The sequence below is a fragment of the Amblyomma americanum genome, chromosome 3 (genome assembly GCF_052857255.1).
Source record: "Amblyomma americanum isolate KBUSLIRL-KWMA chromosome 3, ASM5285725v1, whole genome shotgun sequence".
Taxonomy (NCBI): domain Eukaryota; kingdom Metazoa; phylum Arthropoda; class Arachnida; order Ixodida; family Ixodidae; genus Amblyomma; species Amblyomma americanum.
This window is the reverse complement of record NC_135499.1, coordinates 101,935,940-101,951,788: the sequence shown is the minus strand read 5'-3', so window position 1 is coordinate 101,951,788 and position 15,849 is coordinate 101,935,940. Positions and strand designations below refer to the sequence as shown.

The window sequence follows — 15,849 nt, the reverse complement described above, 5'->3', positions numbered from 1 at the left end:
TTGTAGTCGACTCCTTTGTCGGGCCTAATTTCAAGGTGTTACCGTAACAAAAGGCCCTAAATTTTATTAATCCTCGACAGGCACAGGCCTACAGGAGCTGTTTCCTAGCACGCGAGTTTGCAATGAGTGCACTGTGACAGAATATTGTTGGGCGTGTTTCGCTTGCACAAAAATACACATTAGAAAATTTTTTATTGCAAGACAATAATCTGAAAACCACAATACACTACTCAGACTGAGAGACAGACGGCTGTATTTGTTCACGAGTAAAGTTTTAAAATATAGACTGACAGAATACAATGAGCTAGTTGCCTGCCTCGAATATATGACGCAAGAGTGACCTGAATGCTACTGAGCTTTCGAAATGCCATTGGGGCTGAGTTTTGTAGCATATCGTGGGCCGACGTGTTGATTAATACGATCAAAAGCTGCGAGAATACATCAAGCATAAAGTCATGGGCTGACACAATGAGGAAGAAAGAAGCTGCGGGTTAATGAGCAAATAATATTAGTGAGTTTGTAGTCATACAAATATCCATGCAAAGCGTTGCCCTAAGAGATTATCGAGGAAGATTTCAATAAAACAACTAGTATCACTAAAAACTGCTTTCTGTCTAGCGCGCAAACAAAATTACCATCTCAGGCAAGAGATTTGCGAGGGAAGCACACCATGGCACGTAAAAAAATCGCACCTTTCTGTGATCTGCGAAAACAAGGCAATATAAAAAAGAATTATCACGACAATATAATATCTACAAAAGCCACTGCATACAAAGACCTTCTGAGTACCCGTTTTAAGTGCTCAGTCAGAAATATGTTAAGCAAATGCTCAAGGATGCGCTAAATTCTCGCTTTTGAGAGATAGGGCTATAAAGTTCTCCGTATACCAAAGCGACCCCTGTATTTTGAGCGATATAGAAGTCATGTATACCTGAAATTACTGAAATTGCACTTCATGCAAGACTTCTGCATTATGATTACAATTTATATTACATTGCTAAGTCCATGTTGATTGTGGCTTTTCTGCACTGTGAACACAATCAATTCATATGAGTTATTTCTCCCACAATATTCAACACAAGGCATAATCATTCGGCCCAAGTGCAGGCGCCGGGAAATTAACAGAATTCGCCAAGGAATACGCTCTTCCGTAGAAACTACAAAGCAATGGTCTTAAGGTAACATCCGGCACCCCCCCCCCCCCTAATGGCGTTATAAATCGCGCCTTTTTGGCTGCAATCCCCTCCCAGTGACAACGACATACACTACCATATTAGGTGTAATACCGTACCGTCGCAGTGTGATGCCAGAACGAAATTCTCACTTTGAAACGTCCCTGCGAAGCACCAGTTCCCAATGGTTGTTCGACCTACTGTCGCCTTAGCTGTGGTAATTTACCTAATTTTGCCTAATTTACCCTGTTTAATTTGATTATCCCAGGACAGCTGAATCTTCAAGGCGGTACTGTCTCTATGGCAAGAGTACGGCTGCTCCGGCACCGGCATGTCTAAAACGGACCACGCAAATCTAAGGAGGTTGGCTCGGAAGAGGCGGCCATGGCTTCTCAGGCCGTGGATCGACCGGAATATGGAGACAACCACCCTTCCATGGAGACCTCATCGCTTAGTGTGGATGAGTCAACGATCGTGGACGGGGACGAGTCAGTGGCCGATATGGCTGACGTGGACAACGATGGCTTCAAGTTGGTGAGTAATCGCAAGGAACGAACGGTCGGGACTCCGGTAGTGGTTGTGCCCATAGATAAAGGGGTTGATCTAAGAGAGAGGAATCCCATCTTACTTTTTTCGGCCATTCAATCACTGCTGGGATCAGCTCCGATTCGTAGTCGGTTCACCATGCACGGGGCTCTTCAGCTGGATGCCTCGACTGAAGAGCAGGTTGACAATCTCCTGCAGAGCTCTCAGATTTTTGGCATCAAAGTTAACGTGCGGTTGCCCCATTCCTACATGAAGAACACCTGTGTTATTAAGGATGTATCAAAGTGGTATTCAGAACGCGACCTATTTTATTATTTGAAACCACAAGGTGTTCTGCACGTGAAACGAATTGTGCGTCATGGGAGTCTCCGGAAAAAGAATGGGCTGCGAAACCTACCAAATCTATCGTGTTGGCATTCGCTCCCAACTCAGAGCGCCCCGAAAAAATTGATGTGGGATTCGCAAAATACGCAGTTGCCGATTTCATTTACCTTACGTGCCCCTGAGGTGGTCAATGTCGCCTAACCGCATGGGAAGGGATCATTAATCTGATTTTTGTGTTTTCTGCCAACTTTCGTATGCGTGGTACTAAAATCAGCATTGTGGTCAACTGGATCAATTACAGAGAGAACCTAGAACGTGTCTCTGGTGATGTTATTGATAAACTTATTTCTAGTAACATGGCATCAACTACGGCGGTCAAATAACTTGATCATTTTCCGGCCCCGGATTTAAAACTCGGGAACCTTTGCACAGTGAGAAGAAGGGTGGACCGAAAACTCATGGGGAAGAAGAACGATGGGACTTGAAGACGACATTCAATAGGCTGAATTCTGCGATTCGACGGCACACAAACAAGCTCTATAGGTCGCGGTGGGCCTCATTCTGCGCTAGTTTGACTTTGTTCTCACCGATTACGGGAATATGGCGAGTTATTGGCAGCCTTGCTGGAGACTCCCACCCTTGGAAGCCTTTTGAAGCTCTTGAAATATGATAAGGATAACCTATGGCGTGCTTGGCAGAGATGTTTGCAGACGCACTTGTACGTGCTAATTCTGGGATGGATATATATACACCATCTGCTTCCTCCATGTATATCATGGATGTCCAGTTCACGCTTAGGGAGCTTCAGACTGCGCCTAGTAGCCTGCGGCGCCGGTGTGCACCAAGTCCCGACGGTATCCCCAAACAAATGCTGCATAATATGCCCCTGGAACTCAGGAAGGAGCTCCTCAATTTCATCAATCGAGTTTGGGAGACTGGCGATGTTCCTCCGTCATTGAAGCTGCCATGTGTAGTTCCAGTACTGAAGCCTGGCAAAGACATGACAGACCTTGAATCGTATCGCCATGTTTCATGGACCTCCTGTGTAGCTAAGCTGATGGAGAAGCTGGTTAATAAACGCTTATAGTGGTGGCTGGACGACAGCAAGGCACTGCCAACATGTATGACAGGATTCCGCCGAGGTCTCAGTGTCCAAGATAGCGTCTTAGACTTGGTGAGTCGCATTCAACACGAGAGCTTTCGGCCTTTCCACCTTAGCCATTCCTTTACACCTAAGGCTTTTCCACTTTTCCACCTTTCCACCTTTTTTCGCGCTTTTCTTCATACTAATCTCTAGTTTGGAGGAAGTGTATGGAGGTCATGAATCAATACCGAGTGTCCAGCTGGAGTTGTTCTAAACAAACACGGCGCTTCGCACATGATGAAGATCGCGAGCTTATGTGGGGTATCGGTAGTGTTTTCAGGGTGTTATAAGCCAAGGAGCCCGTTCAAAGTAAAATAAATTAGGTTTAGGACAAACGTGAAGAGCAAGCACGTGACGTTGGCTTAGTTGCAGGACAAAGTGGGTGTCCTTTAAACCAGACATTGAGAACGCATGTGTATGCATGCCATCAGTTGATTCTTCCCGGAATCCTTCCTCCTCTGTGACAGTTGCACCGGCGAATTATTGTTTTGAAGACATTATATAAAACACACAAAATAACGAAAATACCCGAAAAAACTCACTGCTGATTTTCTCAGGCGAAATGCGAATTAGCTGCCCAATCACTTCGGTTTTCACTTCGGTTCCTATGTTCAGATCCACTTTTCACGTATGGAAGCTTGGATAGCGATAATTTGATGAAGCCTATAGATGTGGAATTGGTCGTTCTCTACATTCATAGATCCTCGGGTGTTCTCGTGACACTGCAGGCTCAATGGTGCAGTGGTTAAGCAGTGCGCCACTGCCATTTGATGGTACGTGTTGTCATCAGTGGGGCTTGTGAGGCTCAGGTTGCTCTGAGCAACCTCTCGCGGTCTATCATTAACTGAACTTCAACCTGCTATGGCGGGCAGTATATATATATATATATATATATATATATATATATATATATATATATATATATATATATATATATATATATATATATATATATATATATATATATATATATATATATATATATAAGAGGGTTCTCGCACATTTTCTGCCTTCGTCGTTGCATGACGTTCCACGTCACAATCGCGGTAATATAGAACGTGCTACGTCTGGCGCTATGAACGTAGATGACACTGGTGAACTCTCTCATGGTTCGCTTACACGCAAAACATAAATACCCACGAGAGCAGCAGATTGAAAAGGCGTCGCCGTAGCTCAGTTGGTAGAGCACCGGACCCGATATTTGGAGGTAGTGGGTTCGGATCCCACCTGCTGCATGATTGTTTTTCTGCTGCTGTATAAGTAGTTATCGTTAAGCGTCAGAATAATCGAAGTATATTTCTCCCATTTACCAGCACTAAATATTGAAAACAAAAAACAAAAACTTCCCCTATATATATATATATATATATATATATATATATATATATGAGAAACGACAGGCTCTGTCCGAAATGTCGACTTAAAATAAATCTATGGCTAAATGAAGCGTTTTCTACTTTGAATTTTTGCCTCTAGCAACCAAATACGTTTATCTTTCTATATATATATATATATATGTGTGTGTGTGTGATGACCACTACTGTGAATTTTGTTGGAAGAAAACAGTGAATACAGTACATCTGTTCGTGTTGGTTCTAGGCTGCCTTCGAGTGATGAAGGAACATTCTTTTGAATAGAGCACGGACGTTGTACTCATGGCTGTAATATCAAATACACCTTTTCGCTCAGCCTAAATGGCAACGAAGAGGGCAGGGTATTTAAAATACTTTAAGTTGTTCACAAGCTAACAGAATCACAGGGAAGAGGAAATGAGCTTTAGCGAAACGGAAATGTGAAGTATTTCTTCTTCATTGTATTAACTTTGCTTTCCAACATGTCATTTTCGCACAACTCTAATAATTTCGTACACCGCAAATAGATAAGCTAGATATTTCAGCTTTTTTCTTCAGCCATTTTTTGTTAACCTTGTCCGTACAAAAATTTGAGAGCGTCTGTAGTAGAAGTAACTATTTAGTGCGCAAAGCTGAGCATTGCTGAGGATGGCAATTTTACAGGCTTTAGCACGGCCCTGCTTGGCTTTTAAAAACCCGGGCCCAGAAAAAACTGCTGTACTTGTCCTGGCCAGCAGCCCTAGCCGGACCAGCCTCGAGATTTATGATAAACTAGAGCTCACTACTCACTCTAGTTTTAGCTGCCCACTTTGGAGCAGTAGCGTGCGGTCAGGTGAACGCAAGCCTGGGCATCGCCCCCTGCCAACTAGCTTCACCGAAGTTTGAGAGCAGATAATAAGGACAGAAAATTTTTCAAGTTGGTGGGGATTAATACTTAAGATGCGCGAAAAACAAGGACTGAGGGAGCGAGTGTCATGGCTTCTCGCTCGCTTTGTCCTTGATTTTCGCGCAGCTTAAGATCCGTAGTGTAAACAGTGTTTCAGGAAAGACTTCGAGTAATTTTCGAAAACAAGTTTTAGAAGTAAAAATATGGCTTTTCAGCATAGCGTTACCTGTTTAGGCGGACAAAAGAGAACCGGTGAATCGTTTCAAGCATTAAGCCAATTAGCTAATCTTTAATAATTACCGTTTTGGCTATTAGAGTTAGGCAACTAGTTGCATTTAGAGATTTGTAGCCGACTGTTTGTAATAGCTGTATCAGTTTTTGGAATTTACAAAACGAGATTACTCTTGGCGCTCTGGCTCGGCAGTATCTGGTTTTTTTTACTACTTACGTCCACAAGAAAGCTTGGTTTGCCTGCATGCTTTTCGAAAGCGCATGTATTTTGGCACGATGTAGCCAGATTTTGTCTAGCCAGTGCGTGCAGAATAATAGCGTTTTCTTAATTTTTAAAACTTATATGGGTATTACTAACGATGGGCTACAAATCTAATTGCAATCAGTTGCCTAGCTGTGTTAGTTAAGAAGTTGCTTATTAGAAATTAGTTAACGAGCTTACTACTGAAGACAGTTCAGCAGCTTTTCCGTGTCCGCCAAGATTGGCAATACTGTGCTACAAGCCAACTTTTACTCCAAGAAGCCTTTTTCTGAAAATTAATTAAAGTCTTCCTTGAAACACCTGGGAGAAACTCTGAGGCCATAAGTGCCACTGAACCTCTACCTATTCCTTCGAGCAGGTGTGGGCGCTGAGCACTGGTACTATCATCAACGAAATTTCGCAACAATTCCTACATATCTACTACTGCCCTCGCAATTGGCTAAACAGCGGTAAATTTAGATTCAATTACATTCAGTAAGGAAAACAAGCAGAGTCAGTTTCATGTGAGTCCATTCTGACGTAATGCGTTCCAGCGCTTTTTTTTTTCTTCTTTTTCAGCACCATGAACTAATGTGAACGCAATACTCCGAACATTTCTTTCTGAGTCCATTTGGCAGCGTACTTTATTGCAATGACTGTTAATTTTCCAGCAGAGATTGTCCCTGCTCCACCAGCCTCTGCCCCACCCGTGCAATGTTGGCGCACACGTCCTTCACGATGTCCACGCGGCTCACGGAGTCTTCGAGTGAATAACTTTGGCCCAGTTTTCCAAGGATTTTGGAAAGTATCTCCGTCACCTTATCTGAGATCTTATTCTTCGCTTCCTTAGCGGTGGCCTTCACATGGCTCTTGGCATCTTTGTAGGCATCTTTCACTGCCGTCTTGAATTTCGAGGTGGCGTTTTTCATGGCTGCTTTAGTCTTTTCCCAGAGACCCTTAATGAAGTATTCGTCATCCTAGAAGAAATAATAACACAATTTTTTTAATAGAGATGCGCATATTTACATAGGGCGTAAATGCAGGAATATTATGAAGAAATGCACCGCGTTCTACACAAATCTTGGCCAAGGTATAAATTGGTCGTTTCTAATGAAAACGTAGTAGAAAAAGCGTTGCGGCTTGCCGCTGACGAGAGTAAGCCATAGATACACTCGTATATTTAGAGGCAATTGAATACAAATATATTCAATAACATTCCCCTGGAAAATAATCAGAATCAGTCAACTGTCAGACTACTCTGACGTAATGCAAAAGTTCTTGCTCTTCGTTTTTTGCTTTTTTTAGCAGCTTCCCCAATGCATCAATTGGCATTTCTTCTTTGGGGAGACGCAGGCAAAACTAAGCCTTTTTCTTGCCGCTGACGAGAGTAAGCAAGAGATATACTCGCACATGTAAAGGCAATACTTAGTAAAAGTTTAAAGTCGTCTATGAAGCATAACAATTGATTCCTTTACCTTAAATGCGTTGTCAACGCCTATAATAAAATGCATGCAATTTTGTGCACTGATTGCACTGTAGTATTGCAGATTGGGAAACATAAACCATATTATCTAGTGATAAATATGGAATTGACTTTCAAACGTAACAAGAAGTCGATATATTACTAATTCCGCTTAAGAAGTTTTCAAGGTTTAATTCTAAAAGAAATGAATGGTAATAACGCTGTATTAGGTGCACACTATTACATTTCAGGCGTTAAACTGCGCGGTTCCTTTGATTGAAAATCACATACGAAAGCCGTACACAAACCTCAGTGATATCCTTGTTTTCTATTCGCTGTGCAAGTAGTTATGTCTGCTTCGAAAATTTCAGAACGCTGGGCTTCGCTCTTTAACAATGTTAGCAACGTTTGTAGCAGTCAACCATAGAATCTGTAATCAAACTGCGAAAAACGCCATAAAATTTTTTTTCTCTCCCAACAGGAGGCAAGAGGAATATAGTTCTTTGAGGCGCAAACCTATCTTGCACTACGTGTAAAGAAGGATAATTAATAATATTTCGCAGCACATGAAGAGAAGTTCATTCGTTAAGGCATCGGTCAGAGAATAATTTTGCGCCCTCCCTCCATTCCATAGCTTTATGTTCCCTAAACTGGTGGTTCTGAATCGCTGCTCACGGCAAATAAACTGGCAATGCATCTGTAGCACTATTTGATATCTGCGTAGTTTTGCATCCAAGTTAAATCGCGTCATGTAGTTGTAAGTTAACACATCTAGCATTAAAATCAGCGAAACCAAACTCGCTGTTTGTGCCTCGTAACGAATCCTTTATTGATATTTAAAAGTAACTGAACACCCAAAGTCAAATTATACCTAAAGGATAAGTTTTTTTTTTATTGTGACTGTGCAGTAGCGTTCATAGGGTATTGAAATAATCTAACATTTTTTTGTAATATCAGCCTACAACTTTAGCGTGAGGTTTTTTTTTCACAAATATTGTGCATATCTTTATGCGTCACCAATTAAGCCAAAACCATTTAGGCTGCTTGCAAAAAACAATCGGTTTTCTCTGTAATGAATTTTCCTGATTTGTGGAGGTGGTTGTGACGCCATCAGCGCCGTCAAATTTGAAAGGATGAGGACTGTAATGTTCAAAAGCGTTCAATTCGATTATTCTTGACTAGCATCCTTGGACAAATAATTTGAATATTAGAATAATATCAGATAATGTTTGGTACATGTTGAAGGTAATAAGCGCGTTCTTCTGATGCGCAGCAAAATATTTCTAAGTTTTTCCATCGCTGGCATCCAATCCACTGGGAAACGTTTTTGACGATAGCAAAAACGTTATTAGCAAAAAAAATACATGCCTGCTGTCGGTAGATTTTCGCATATATCGATTGTTATAGTGAAATCTTAGTATATATAAAATAATAGGTTCATAAACTCTTTCCCGTTGAGAAATGCTTTTGTCCATAATTTCTGGGTATGCATGCAATTAAGCTAGCCTGTCCCCTCTTCTACCTTAATTCTCCCACTAATTCTTCATAAATTAACCACCATTTCACACTAATCCACTTATTCTACCCCTAAATCTCCGATAATTAAATTAAATCTATTTTTCGACTTTCAAAACTGTGGGGTTCTATGGAATATTTTTCAACAGGCGAGCTTCTAGAGGCTATCGCATTTCTTTTAAGAATGTGGTTAAGAAGGCCCCAAGTTTCTTGCTCTTTGCTTGTCCATAGTTGCTTGTCCGTACTGTACTATGTTTTGAAACACATGCCAAGGATACACATTGCTCTTGTTTAGGAGTGCTCTGTACTTTTCATTACATAATGCGGCGGTCACTGAGCGATACTATGCTTTCGCAAGAACGGACATCGGTAGCACGAACATTTGCTGTGTTGGATACTGAGGCGAAACAAATGTGCATCATTATGCCCTCATTTTTACTCTACCTTCCACGCTAACTGTACTGACTGAGTTGATATATTCCAAAAGACTGGTAGTAGTAGGCACACTTATAGCGTGCGATTATGCGCATTGCTAGATCCATGATAACGTTTGATACAATCTGTGCAGACTGAATACAAAAAAAATTCGAAGTACACTTAAAGCGGCTCTGAAACCCCTTCTGAGGGAAGTACACAAGTACTGCTTGTGTTGCAGGCTTGTGTTGTCATGAACACCTCCCCAAAATAATACACTTCTACAGGCAGCAGAGAACCAGCAACCAGCAAGAAAGTTGGCGAGCCCTTCACGGCGACTTTTTCCTATTCTAGCTGTCCTCCGCTTCAGGTTCTTGTGTATGCTTGTTAAGGCATGGCTATTAGTTAAATTCTTCCAGACTTCACGCTACTACCATGGCCGAGACCACTTAGGCGCGCCGCCCCGGCTTCCCAAGAAGTTCCGCCCCCCCCCCTCTCCCCCCCCCCCCCCACCTGACAATTCCTGTGCATGTCGGCGGTGGGGCCTTTGGTAGAGCGCCGGCCTTTCAGTGTGCAAAAATGACGAGAGGCGAGAAAAATTGCGAAGACGCTGAAATTCAGTTACTTATTCGATAACTCAGCTTCTGCAAAGTATATTAAAGTAATTTTTGGTAGAAGATACTCGTGGAGCGGCGACCGTTAACATCCCAGGCATACCGCAACTATATAGCACCGTTAAGCTTCGCTTTAAGGGAGTGACGTGATAGCGTTAATTGGTTCCTTCAGCGTATTGGGGCTTTAGCATATCGCTCCGCAGCCAAGAACCGTATTCTTTGTTTTTTTTTTTGTTTTTTTTATATTCTCTATTCACCACAAGACACACGAGCACTTCATTCAACCAAGTCTAACCAACGTTCTTCAGTGGTTGAGGAGTAGCGGCACTGGATCATGGGTACTGCAACCAAGGGGCACTGCCTCAAGTTCCTACTTGACACCTTTTCAGCGCAATTGGTTTTCTTTCTTAAGGGGCACTACGTAAAGGTTGCGGAATGACGTCAAAAACCTATAGACCAATTGTGTGGTGACCTCATCACTCTTGTGCTGCGTAATTGTTGTAAGGTGGTTCAATTCCTTCCGCGAGCTCATCTCGTTGTGACGACACGACCCTCTCGACAAATCCCTATTTTCCCGACTCGCTAACGCAAACTAAGTGCTTTCTCTACTCCGCTGAATGGAATCCTTACCGAACGCATTATACAGAAAATTCAGATCTACCATATTCAGTTGACAGTCAATAAAAATGTTATCCAGATGTACCGGAAACTACCCTCTGAAACCGTTGCGTTTATCTTATGGCGATTCGTGCTGAAGAATCCATATTTTTCCTCTGAGGGCGACAGTGTACAGAGGCCGGGCAAATCTGGGTGTTGTCGAGCGTATTTTAATGAGTTCAGAACGCGTGTGGAACTTCCTACACCTCACACCTCTCTAACGCAGAGAAGGCTAAAAATGATGTTTTTGTTTTTCTGCTAAAATATAGGGCAATGTGTTAAAATTAAAATATTCAATTTGTCATGCTTTAAACATTTTAGAAGAAAAAAGATTGGAGGTCCCACAATGTGTATAACTGAGCATTATTTTTTTTTAATCTCGGTGCCTATTTCAGTTTACTTTTATGCTGTAGTTAAAGCAAATAGCTTTATTTATTACAAAAAACCAACGTAACAACTGACTCCCTATGCCCGTGATTATTACTGCGCGCACGTTGTCGCCTCGGCTCAACAGGCAATGCAGACATTTCGGTATAAGGTACTTGGCACTTTTTATTTCGACTGTATAGCCCCAGCCTGCGTTTCCTTTAGATTCGTTAATCCTCCCTCTCTTGTATAGAAATAGTTTGCTAGTGGTCCCGACAAATGCCATAGAACTGCTACATTACAATTTGAGTCACGTTCTAGAGACAATACATTTTTTTAGCGAATGCTCTATTCCTTCCATAAAAAGCTGAAGGTCATGTGGCAATGACGTTTGACCTTCAATCCAGGAGGAAAGGAGGCTTGACACTGACGTCATGTCAGGTGAATCGCCACGCTTCGCCGCAGCTTCGCGCGTTGAACCGACGGCGCTCACTCGCCTCGCAGTTAGAGAATCACGTGACTCGCTTCGCCTCGCCGCAGCTGCGTATGCGGACCCGCCGGTACTCTCGCAACTGCCGGAAATCGCTTGACGTGCCGTTCGCTATATAAAAGCATCTGGCGTGTGCTTACCTTAGCAAAGCCTTCGCTCGTCTTACTAGGTTCAGCCGGGTTGAACCACAGCTAACCTTTTAAACTTGCAAGGTCAGGAAAATTAAAATAGAACGATAATCATTCGATGTATGCCAGTATTCTAATTGCCGCCTCTCCTTACGCGCTGATTGCGCCAGAGAGAACTACCTCACACTACAAAGCCCAAGACCGGTCGCCTTTCTTCATGCGAATGCTGCTCCGGATGCATAAAAATGTCTCCACCTCCGACACCTTACTGTCTAGGGAACTGAATTCACAATACATGTACTGCTGCACCAAACTGAATAAATCATGAAAACTGTCCGCAGAGCTCTGATCTGCACGTCACTTCTTTCCTCACCTCAGCTTCAAAATCCGCTTCATCCTCAAGCTGTTGTGCCACGTCAATAAGCATCTTGCCCACAATGATGGCCTCTTCAGCGGCGGCCTTAACTTGGCTGTCGAGAACTGCGTCCAAGGCCGGCTCTTCTTCAGGAAGTGTGTAAGCGGTGGCTGCAGGAACAGAAATCATTGTTTCAATGAAAACTTTGGACCCGCCTAGTGTTGTGCTAGACTCCATGTAGTCCATTCTAAATGCGTAAAGGAGCCCAGGATACCTAGACAATCCTTTCTATTTCGCACGGCTGCCACAACGAGCCGCATGCCGCTGAACACTAAAAATCACAGCGGGAGTTTCGAATGTTCTGTGTGCCTCTTTGATTTTATGTTGTCCTGGGAATAGTTGACGGAAGCGCAGACTGCATTTTATAAATCAGCTTCGGCACAAAGAAGGAAGACTCGGCCGTGACAATCACCGAGTTCTCGCAAGATATCACAGAACTCTTCAGTTTTTAAAAATTACAACTATCAAATGTCCCCACTGAGTTACAGAAGGCGCCCACAGGCGGAGCTAGTTGCCGATGTTGAGGAAGACTTGACGGAGAATTCAGCACTTCGTGACAGCCCTGTATTATGACAATGAAGTCGACCTGCTCGCTTCATAAAGAAATTAATGGACACCATTTCAACAGTATTACGCCTTCATACCAATGCATTTCTCCACAAACATAAACAAAGCTTCGTTCACCCAGTAACATGTTTCGAAACTTGCACATTACTCCTCCTCTTTGAGTGACTTGGCTTATCTTCTAACAGGAATACAGACGTTAGTAATACCGGTTAGAATTGCTGCCCTTCATGAATAATTCTAATTCAATTCTAATTCAATTCGCACTGCCGCTTTTGTGGTTGCTACACTAAATTCTGCTCGAAATGCACCAAGAATTCAATAATGTTAGATGGTTTCCCGAATATGTGGCGCTGTTGAATATGCAATTTACTTCTGTATATTACTAATTTTTCTAAGTCGAGTATATTTTATGATTCCTACACTCCAACGTATTGCGCTCAATGGTGCATATCCTACAATTAGTCCAGCTACGAAATGCAACCTAGCTGTCTTGACGATTGCGCAAAAACCTTAATTTTTGAGACCTAATGTGACAATATCTGACGGCAATGGAAGCTACAACAGGAGCTACTAGAGGAGTCGGTTTTTGTTCGTTTAGAAGTCCTCGATTTGACTGCTTTTTAACCGAATTTGCCTTTCTGTGAAAGTTCAAATACATATTCAGTATTAATTTCACGCAAAAGGTGCTTGACATTAAACTCACCGGTGAAGGCGACGAAGCCCAATGCACAGATGGTGGCAAGAACGTGCTTCATTTTGACTGCGTGGAAAGAAAAGCGGCACTATTCTCAGTCATGCAATGTCCGCCACTCTGAATCAAACAAGCACCCGGCATTTCTTGACCGGTTCTCCACTGCATGATTACGGGATGATTACGGGTTTAAAATTCGTTTTCGCCCCACTGGAAGTTAGATATTCAATATCTCAAACGAATATTTAATGTGCCGTTAAAACTTCGGTATATCATGTATGTTCCTATGTTTTTCTTTAGTGCCGCAGTGGTGGCTCAGTTGTCCGAGCATCAGACTGTACCCTGTAGGTGCGGGTTTGATTCCCAGTGCCGCCGGCTGTCCACCTGTTTCAGGCTAGTACAATCCAGGATTCTACGATTGGGAGCTAATTGGTATCACGTAATGAAATATTAAACATAAAAACATGAACACAAACATGAGCGCTTGGCGTGGATGCGCATTGATGTTGGAAGTTTGCGCTCGTCCTGCCTACTTCTGTCCTTTGTTCTGTTCCTTCAGCAGTTTTGATTTTCTGTACAGCAAATACAAGCATTACCCTGTCCTTGTGTTTGGTTTTTCTGGGAAGAACCTTGAATAGAAGAAAAGACAGTTTGCGCCAAGGCGCTCTGTGAACAAAGCTAGCGTTGTTCCATTCGAATTCATTGTCACCATTTCCAGCCTAGGTTCGGGAGTTTTTGCGGGCTTTGGTAAACGCGTTCCGTAATCTTTTCTTCAAGACATTGGCCTGCAATGAAAGTTTTGCTTCTTGTCATGCACAATAGTAGGTGTTTCTCGATGTTTATTTATTAAATACCCAGGAGAAAAAGCATTTTTTTTCTCTTCACAACTGATTCTAATCTATGCAGGCATGTTTTTCGTACATGTTTGCTCCTATAATTTCAGCATCCACCTTTCTCTTCTAGGCAGGACCACCAGAAAACCCGCTTCGACGCTTGCACTACACGCTTGCACTCGTCTAGGATGGTCCAGGCTATACTGCGTGTTCACTTCGAGGTACTGGCTTCAACAACTTCGCTCATAACTTAAATGGGCTTTATATTTCAAGAACTGAGGTACAAGAGAGTAAACATCGTCATTGTGTTCACAACGACAGCAAACCATGACTTATATTTCTCGACAACATTCCTCACAATACCTCCTTTAGTTTGAGCTTAATTATTTTTTACAGTGTCAGGATGAATCGCGAGTATATTACTGTGTGTGCCTAACATCTCAGTCTACAGTGCTGTCCTACTGCTCACCTACTATATGGTAGTAATGGTGAAAGGCAGAAATGTTCCCTTCTAATCAGTGCCTCGTTATTCTTAGTGTTGCAATATGTAAAGGATGCGCATGCGCAATTTCCTGCTAGAAATAAGTAGTCAGGCAGATTATTCTCTTAACAGGCGTACATATATTATAGGACTTCTTGGATAAAGGGCTGGAGTCAGTGAGCACACGGGAGACCGACCTTTAACTCAGGCTGGAATACTCAAAAGCCATGCATTATATAGCTGCAGTCCTGCATGTCTTTAACCTTTGTCGTGCAGCTTGTTGCATGATGGCAGTAACTGAGATTTTCTGGTCAAAATTCGGCGAAAATTCAGAGTGAGACCTCCGGCAATTTTGAGGTAAGACTGAAAATTCAGAAAACTTATGGCTACCTGCATTTTGGGGGTTTTTCTGAAAACACCGAGCACTGAAATGTGTATGTTAAATTCGGATTTCGGGAATTATATTTGTTGAAAAGGAAGGCCTCTTACCACCTCAATTTAGTGATTTAAAAAATTGTGAACCTTTGGACCTGTTTCAATTTTCCAGTAAGAAGAGGTAATCATTTTCGGCCTCAAAAAAAGCTGAATCCAACGATGGAGTCGGCTTTTCGGGATTATGGGCACTTTCTGCACAAGCACAATAACAATGACGGCACTCATAGAGCTAGGAAAGGTTACAGTTCTATGAGTCCACAATCTCAGTTGTTATAGCTACATGCATATCTAATAGCTTTTTGAATATATGGTCCCTTGCATAATGTGTACGATGCTTAAATACAACAAAGACAAATCAAGACACTACGGTTAAGACCAATAAGGAACAGAACCTCCTTGTCATCCCGCTCTTGAACGATTTCTGGCGAAGAGTGGCATTGGCATGCAATATATCGTGTTCAAATATGTTTCCTTTCTGCATTTTTTACATGAAAAGTTCCCGCACTTTGCAGATTAGTCTATATTTCAATGAGTACTTACCGGTTACTGAAGCCTCGAGATGCGATGAGTGGCTCGTGGGAATCAGACGCTCATGAGCACCGACTTCTGCCGAAGTTTTATATGCAGCGCATGTTGATAGCTATCTTTTTTTTTTGCCTTTGCTCCTAGCGATAGCATTGTATGTGTACCAGCGCGTTAAAAGATTACGTGCGAAGCCAACAACCGGGGATTGCCCGCCAGTCGGTCAAGGCTAATGCCACACCCACATCTGCTAATGATAGAGTAACCGTGGCATATCAAGTGGCCGCATTCGAAGATTTACAATGGTATAATCAAGCGGATAGTAGGCGACATCGGGGTTGCTCCAATTCTTCTTCAACTGCA

At 42.5% G+C, this 15,849-nt stretch overlaps 1 protein-coding gene across 1 annotated transcript; it reads right to left on the bottom strand.

The window, feature by feature from the left end:
* Positions 1-6,510: 6,510 nt before the first annotated feature.
* Positions 6,511-15,602, bottom strand: LOC144124752 (uncharacterized). The gene is made up of 4 exons (XM_077657616.1): positions 15,505-15,602; positions 13,228-13,284; positions 11,916-12,067; positions 6,511-6,873 (listed from the first exon to the last, which is right to left on the bottom strand). Exons 2-4 carry the CDS (start codon positions 13,277-13,279, stop codon positions 6,556-6,558), a joined length of 522 nt encoding a protein of 173 aa, XP_077513742.1. The 5' UTR covers positions 13,280-13,284; positions 15,505-15,602; the 3' UTR covers positions 6,511-6,555.
* Between the last annotated feature and the right edge of the window lie 247 nt (positions 15,603-15,849).